The 8,083-nt window shown below is 36.8% G+C and overlaps 1 protein-coding gene across 2 annotated transcripts; it reads left to right on the forward strand.

The window, feature by feature from the left end:
- The first annotated feature begins 296 nt into the window (after positions 1-296).
- On the forward strand, positions 297-8,078 carry tnfrsf9b (tumor necrosis factor receptor superfamily, member 9b). 2 transcript variants are annotated; one of them, XM_052111466.1, is made up of 7 exons: positions 297-540; positions 2,332-2,451; positions 3,330-3,467; positions 3,562-3,631; positions 4,277-4,419; positions 5,826-5,954; positions 6,899-8,078. In XM_052111466.1, exons 1-7 carry the CDS (start codon positions 405-407, stop codon positions 7,030-7,032), a joined length of 870 nt encoding a protein of 289 aa, XP_051967426.1. In that variant the 5' UTR covers positions 297-404; the 3' UTR covers positions 7,033-8,078. The 2 variants fall into 2 exon arrangements, with proteins under 2 accessions (XP_051967426.1, XP_051967427.1); XM_052111467.1 differs by having other exon boundaries at positions 6,902-8,078.
- Positions 8,079-8,083: the final 5 nt, after the last annotated feature.

The raw sequence follows: 8,083 nt of genomic DNA on the forward strand, positions 1-8,083 counted from the left end.
CTAATCATAGAGAATCCTTTATGTAAACTGATTAAAACATAAATAAAATGTCATTTTCTATGATTGATGATTGGTTAGACACACACAGTTTAAACAAGTGAAATTCAAAGCATTATTGCAAGGAATATCCCTACACTGGAGGTTGTCAGCATTTATATATATATATATAAAAAAAAAACACTCTGAAAGTTGATGACTCACTTTCAGACACACTTTATGCATGTGTGAGTGTACAAGTTGTGGGTGTAAACTTGTGACGTTTTGGAACTTACCATTGTGGTTTCACGTGTGAGCGCTCCAGACGGCCCTCGCAAACATAAGGCTTTTCTTTAGAAGCAGCTCTGCTAGAGAAGATCTTCATTCTCGGCATCTGTCAGACAAGTGTGCGAAGTGTGTAGTGCAGAATGAGGCTGGTGCATGGTTTGGTCCTGCTTTTGGCTGTCCCAGTTCTGGCTGCAGGACACGGTGTGGTATCTGGATGCCAGGACTGGAGTACGGTGAAGGATTCCAAAAATGTGTGCTGTAACAGGTGTAAACCAGGTGAGCTTTAACGCAAAGGTATGACACCACTAAGAAAGGGAATACAAGTGCGATACAAGTAAACAGTAGAGTTCAGGAGGCATGACTAAAAGATGATCTTGGGAAGAATGTACAAATTTGTAAAAGTGCATAACTAGGTCACAAATAGGGTATGAACGCTGACTCTCCAATCGTATTATTGTAGTCAACAAGTCAACCTTGTTTTTTTTGGACATTCACCATGGTAATACCATGTTTTTGGACATGTCTTATGGTAATACCATGTTTTTGGACATGTCTCATGGTAATAACATGTGTTTTTTGGACATGTATCATGGTAATACCATGTTTCTGGACATGTCTTATGGTAATAACGTGTTTTTGGACATGTAACATGGTAAAACCTTGTTTTGTTTTTTCAACATGTATCATGGTAATACCATGTTTTTGGACATGTCTCATGGTAATAATGTGTTTTTTGGACATGTACCTTGGTAATACCATGTTTTTTGACACATACCATGGTAATACCATTCTTTTGGACACGTCTCATGGTAATAACTCTTGTTTTTTTGGACGTACCATGTTAATAAAATGGTTATGTTTTTCAATGTTTTTTATATGTACCATGGCAATACCTTGACGTATGGTTATGTACCATGTTAATAACATTTATTTATTATTATTATTTTTTAAATATACCATGGTAATACATTATTTTTGGACATGTACTATGGCAGGGGTGCCCACACTTTTTTGTGTGATGATCTACTTTTAAATGACCAACTCAATAAGATCTACCAACTAAAAAAACACAGTTTCATTTAAAATAAGAAAATGCTTGTTGGGACTACTGCATGTATCCCTACATGGAATTCATCTTCTAATTAATAAAAAAAGATATAATAATGTTCAATGTTGATATCATTCAGTTTAAAACTAAACCCAAAACACCTACAGCACAATAGATTACAATAGCCAGGGCATTTACCTTATTCTGATGACGAGTAAATATTGACCAGGCGAGGTTTTGGTTTTGGTTTTGTCCGGGCAGTAGCATCGCAATTTCGCGCTCTGTTCTCAGAAATCCTTGGAAGTCATGGCAACTGAATAAACAAAACCTCCTGGTCAATATTTACTCGTCAAGTGCAAGTCAGACAGAAACTAAAAGAAGGAAAGACATTAAATTTATTTGTATTCAAATTTAACGAAAGTACATTTCATTTTTGTGCGATCTACCAGCATTGCCTTTGCGATCGACTGGTAGATCGCGATCGACGTATTGGGCACCCCTGTACTATGGTAATAAAATGTTATTGGACATGTACTATGGTAATAAAATGTTATTGGACATGTACCATAGTAATGTTTTTTGAATATAGCACCATTCCAATTTTTTGACATGAACTATGGTAATACCATTTTTGGACAAGAACCATTGTAGTAATATCATGGTATATACTTTGAGTACCATGTAAATGTCATGGTGTATGAATATGATAATCATTCAACATTAATGCATGGTAAATATCAGAGTGCCTGTGTAAATGCACAGTAACATGAAGATAAATACTGTGAAGATAGATAAAGTGATATGCAATTTTCCACTCCCTCCACACATACACACTTTGAGACTTGAGATGAGAGGGCGAGGTGCAAATGTGTCAAACGTGATCATGTGAAACACAAACCACAACAGACAGCTTCATTCATTCTCAATATTCATAAGTTTTACTTTCAATTTGATTCTTATGTATTCAACTGTTTTGAAGACCACTGACTCATAAAATTTGTACTTTGTGTATGTTGCAGGAAATCGGCTTGTCACCGCCTGTGGTACAGAACCAAACGCTTTGTGTACTCCATGTGGAAATGACACCTATATTTCAGGCTCAGACCAGAAGATCTGTCTCAGATGCACTCAGTGTATAGGTACAGTGCATGATATGAATGTTAATATGAACAAAAAACACTTTTCCTCCATTGGGTCAAACGGTTATGAGCACCTACTGTAAGTGAAGATTACTGTAGCATTTCCACATGTGCACGATTCAGTCCTGCTGGAACCCTCACAATTGGTCACTTGCTCATTCAGTCCAGTCTAATCCTGATTTTACAGCACACCGATATAAAAAAAATAAATAAAAAATAAACCACAATCATGCCGACAAGCCCAGATTGGTATGAAACGGCACTGTTCCCCAACTAAAACCATTTGGTCTAAAATGGCTTTAAGTACCCATAAACTGACCCCTAAAATATTAATAGTGCTTTTGACAAATGTTTAATTATTTAGAACTCACAAGAGATGAAGAACAACCCCCCAAGTTTCAACTAGTAAGAAATGAATTATCGATATCTGTAATTGCATTTTCAACAGGAGTGAATGACAGATTGACAGATCGCTGTGAAATTATACTAGTGGAAATGCAGTTACATATCAAGTTTTTATTAGTTGAAATTCTATTTTTGATATCTAGAATGTTTTATTATAATTATTATTATTTTGCCAGTAAATATGTCTATATAAATTCTTTTTCACTAATGCAAAACAAATAACTGGTGTTAAAACTTAAAAGATATCTGTAATCATATCCTGCACCTGATTAAATGTCAAAATTCCTATGATATCTTTAGATACATTTTTTTATGTTTTCTTTTTAGTTTTCATGAAATAATAATAATACAACTGCTTCAGTCATATCAGTGGGATAGAAAAAGCTGCTTTATTCTACAGAACATGTAAGGGTGGCTACCATGCTGAGATAACAAGACTGACCAAGTCCTTCTCTGCTTCTCTTCTGCTCCAGGTACACTGCATGTCAAGGAGAAATGTACTGCCAGCAGCGACACAGTTTGCGAGTGTTCTCAAGGATTTCGCTGTGGAGATAGCAAGTGCTCCTTCTGTGAAAAAGAGTGTAAGAAGGGACATCAACCTACTAGAAACAGTGAGTCCAGAATAGATTCTACATTTTTTATATCAATAATCAATATTCATCTATACTGAGTGTAAGATGTTCACTGTCTCTCATATGAATTCAGGAACGTGTGAGCTATGTCCTCCAGGCACATACAATGACCAAATCCATCACCACTGCATCAACTGGACCAGGTTCGATCCATTTAACTTTAAAAAAAAAATGTTGTGTATTCTTTCTGGAAACATTAACCCACAAAAATATTTTGACACTTAAGTCACCCTTAAAATGTATTTACATTATTGCATCATATACAAAATATCTAACAGAAGATTGAGCGGTTAAAAATGGGCTACGGGGCCTGGGTAGCTCAGTGAGTATTGACGCTGACTACCACCCCTGGAGTCGTGAGTTTGAATCCAGGGTGTGCTGAGTGACTCCAGCCAGGTCTCCTAAGCAACCAAATTGGCCCGGTTGCTTGGGAGGGTAGAGTCACATGGGGTAACCTCCTTGTGGTCGCGATTAGTGGTTCTCGCTCTCAACGGGGTGTGTGGTAAGTTGCGTGTGGATTGCGGAGAGTTGTATGAGCCTCCACATATCATGCACAACAAGCCACGTGATAAGATGCACAGATTGATGGTCTTAGAAGCGGAGGCAACTGAGTCCTCAGCCACCCGGATTGAGGTGAGTAACCGTGCTACCACGAGGGCTTACTAAGTAATGGGAATTGGGCATTTCAAATTGGGAGAAAAGGGGATTAATATGTAAAAATTAATGGGCTAAACAATTACTTATAAACTACATAACACATGTCATATTCTGCATCCTTTGATCAACAGATGTTCGCAGCCTGGCCAGCAAATAATTGTTCCTGGAAAAGCGGAGTCTGATGTAATCTGTGGCCCTAAAAAGGAAACAAACCAAACCACGTTACCACATGATAACAAACCAACAATGTCACCACTAAGCAACACAGAAAACAGTATGTATGGCAAAAATTAAAGGCTGAGGAATAAGAGGCCATTCCAGTTACTGTAACTGTCCTCTCTGATAATCTGTCTTGTACAGAATCTGCACCCTCACAACTCCTCAGATTTCTGCAGAATTGAAACACTCAAAGTTTCACAAATCCCCCGACACTTGCATATTTGTTTATATATACTTTTAACCATATTTAAATCCAGGGCTGTAACCATAATAAAGGCCATGTTGTGCTTCTTCGTTCTTCGCTCAGAGCCAAAAAGAAGTTTGAAACAGCTGAGCTGTTATAAACATACTGTTTGCAAACATTTAGAGACCAGCCACACCACTGGGGAAGGCTTTTAGATGAGAATTTAAATATGAAGATGCTCAAGACTACTGGTAAAACATCAACTAATAAGACATTAAAATGTGTTATAAATGAATTCAGGCCTCATTTTATGAGCAGAATTCACACGAGATCAGTAAAACAAGATGTTTGAATTACTCGATGATTCAACACTCTTTTATACACTCATCTTTGCAGTAGTATCAGTGTCATCATAAATGACAACAAAAGAGTGTAATCGGTGTATAATATGTCCGCGTGTTAGCGTATTAGCTCCATGAATGCAAAAGGTAAACATGACAAATTACACATTATTTACTGCATATATATTACTTTAATGGGTAGAATTCAGACAAAATAATGATGATAGGCATATCTTTCTTTGGGAAGATGTGTGAACGGTGTTGCAGATGGCACATGAGTGAATGGGTACTTACGAGTATTTGAGTAGATTTGACAATGTTCTGGGAAAATTTCTCTCAGCTCGCTAAAAACTCTGAATGCTGGTGTGTTCATGTTGACTAATCTTAACTGAACGAAAGGGTGGAGTTCCAGGTGACATCTACCAATGACGTCACATGAAACAATGTCAGTAAGAAGGTGTTTAGAAGCAGTTCGCCTGATAGTTCGCCTTGGTGAGCTGTTACAATCAACAATCAACTTGGAAACACCTTCGTTTTGGTCAGATTTGGCTCTAGATGTCACCCCTGTTCTTTCTTCGATTTCGTATGAAGTGTGTAGAGGCCTTAAACATTGAGGGGGGAGCCAATCTCCCCAGATCAATATTAAAAGAAGTGGCCTCCTCCAATCTGGAATGTATTTGGTTACATTGTTGTTTAAATTCGATCCACATAATTCAGCAAATTTTCCCCCAAAATCCCAGAAAATGCAAAAAAGTCTATAGATTCAGTCTGGACCTGACAACACAGGTTTTTGCACAGGCCCTTAAATTGGTCTTACCATTTCAGATTTCAGCTGAACTATATAGATACCAGCAATCGGATACTGTCAATGTTAATTTAAAAAGTTACATTCAAATGATTCGCTCATTATTGCCTTTTTGAATTTCTTCACCACAGATGCCACATGGATTCTCATCAGTTTCGGGCTCCTCTGTATAGCAATACCTGTGCTTACAATCCTTTACCTGGAATTGAGAAGAGGAAAGGCAACCCACAAACCCCCTGGAACAAAAGAACCACTAAATGGTAAAAGTTCTTGCCAATTATGCCTGTTCTCTTATTTACATTTATATTGCCAATTCATAGTTTATAACAATTAGTCCTTAATTTATTAGGGTGAATCTCACAAAACCTGTTCTTTTCACCCCGAAATTAAAATGAAACACACACAGGAAATCAAATATTGCATAAAGAAAATGTAGTCCGCTATTAGTTCTCTTAGACACACTTAGGCACATTTTACCACCCAATGTATAACAGTAAGAATACTGGTGTGCAATGAGTTTTAAAAAATAAAGCACTTTTTTAATTAAAGACAATACTTACAATGCAACCATATTATATATATATAGATTTTATAGATATTAATATTTTTTCAAGTTACGGTAATGAGTGAATTTTGCATTTCACACTGTAAAAATGTTTGCTCAGGATAAATGAAAAATATTTATGTAATTATTTTTGAAGACATCCTCACTGTGCAACATTTTTCCCCAAGTGCCTAAAACTTTTGCACAGTACTGCATATATATATTGCTTGTGTGATATTGCTTTTAAATATTTAAGCAATATCTAGTAATTCAAAAATGTCACTTCAGAAATATTATCACGGCTTGTGCTGTTTCTACCAAGTTATTGGATAAACAAGGATGGATGTCTATGTGAATGTGTATGTGTGAGTGAGCGAGAGAGTGAAAGAAAGAGCGAGAGAGACACACGGAGTGTGTGTGATCACCTGTTGCCACTCCAAAGCAGAGATATGTCAGCTTTCTGAAGATCAGCTTTCTCAGTTGAAAAATTGCTGTCCAAGCGTAGGTAATTCTCCCTATTTCGCGGTCTGGAACTAACAGTTGTGTGTGTGTGTGTGTATATATATGTATATTTGTTTGGTAGTTCAAATGTGACCTGGAATAGTTGACATTCAACTATTAGCAGACATTGTTTAAAGGCTCATGTCTCTCTCTATTTAGCAGGGCCAAATCAGAGGTCTCTTCCTGAAGAGTGCAGCTTCTGTTTTCCACAGCAGGAACATGGCGGCAGCAGCAGTCAGAGCTCGATGGCGTCACTGGTCTCAGAAGACAAGATCTTGCCTTTAGAAGCATGAAAATGTTTTACTCTGTGTGTGTTTGTAGCAAGATGACCATTATTTAACATTCACCTGTTGAATGATCTGTGCATATGTGCTGTAGAATTAGTTTTATTTGTACAATGTAATTTATTTGGTGAATCCTACTTCACAAGCTATACTACTGAATTCACAGGCTTTATGTTTATAAAACTTTTGTTGACTTTGAAGAACAATGTACCTTTTATTGTTTTTTTTTATCCTATGTGCTACTTTTTTGAAAGAAATCATTTTGAACTTAGAATTGTTTGCTTAAAAAAATTAAATATTTTCTAGAGTATGTGCTTGGCTAAATCTTGAAGATGTTTAATACTTGGGTCTTACTGAAGCTTACCATGATTTCAGCAAGTAGAACGCGTACCTTTATACACATTCCAACGATGATCAGATTTTAGGGATGGGCTGAGGGAACACACTCTCACAGAGTTGGCTAAATCATTTCAAATGGAACGAGTTGGGTCGTACAACTTTTACTTCTGGCTAACCAGCATGAATATAATGTAAATATTATTTATGTATAGTGCAAGTCATGGTTTAAAATGATTAAACTAAGTATTAAGGGTCAGTGTTTAAACAAAGATTTTTTATGAACTGTAAGATTAATGAATAATGTCTTTGAAGTTCATCCTAGATTAACTGCAGAAATTCACATAGATGCAATTGTCCTTTGTAAGTTAGCTGATGAAGGCATTTGTTGGCAATTCATCGATAGTCATTGTATTCCATTATAAGAGTGTAGTCTATCATTAGACCAACATGATGCAGGCTGAGATCAGTGACATGAATGTAGAGATAGAGGTGATGTCACGGAGTGACTGTGGGAGTAAATTTCATAGCATGGGTGCCATAACAGCAAAAGAGTCAGAGGAGTTGAGAGTGTGGACTAAGCAACTCCGAAAGGTGTGTGTGTGTGTGTGTGGGGTTGGGGTAACCCTTTTCAAACAAAAGACTAGGAACAAGCCCTATTTGGCAAAATCAAAATGATCCTTGTTGAAAAAACAAAAAACAAACAATAAAAAACTCTTCTTCA

The sequence above is a fragment of the Xyrauchen texanus genome, chromosome 39, assembly GCF_025860055.1.
Source record: "Xyrauchen texanus isolate HMW12.3.18 chromosome 39, RBS_HiC_50CHRs, whole genome shotgun sequence".
Classification (NCBI taxonomy): Eukaryota; Metazoa; Chordata; class Actinopteri; order Cypriniformes; family Catostomidae; genus Xyrauchen; species Xyrauchen texanus.

Coding starts and splice junctions, on each gene's coding strand:
- tnfrsf9b (XM_052111466.1), top strand. CDS start 405: ATGAGGCTGGTGCATGGTTTGGTCCTGCTTTTGGCTGTCCCAGTTCTG. Junction 541..2,331: donor CTGTAACAGGTGTAAACCAG/GTGAGCTTTAAC, acceptor TGTATGTTGCAG/GAAATCGGCTTGTCACCGCC. Junction 3,632..4,276: donor CACTGCATCAACTGGACCAG/GTTCGATCCATT, acceptor TTTGATCAACAG/ATGTTCGCAGCCTGGCCAGC.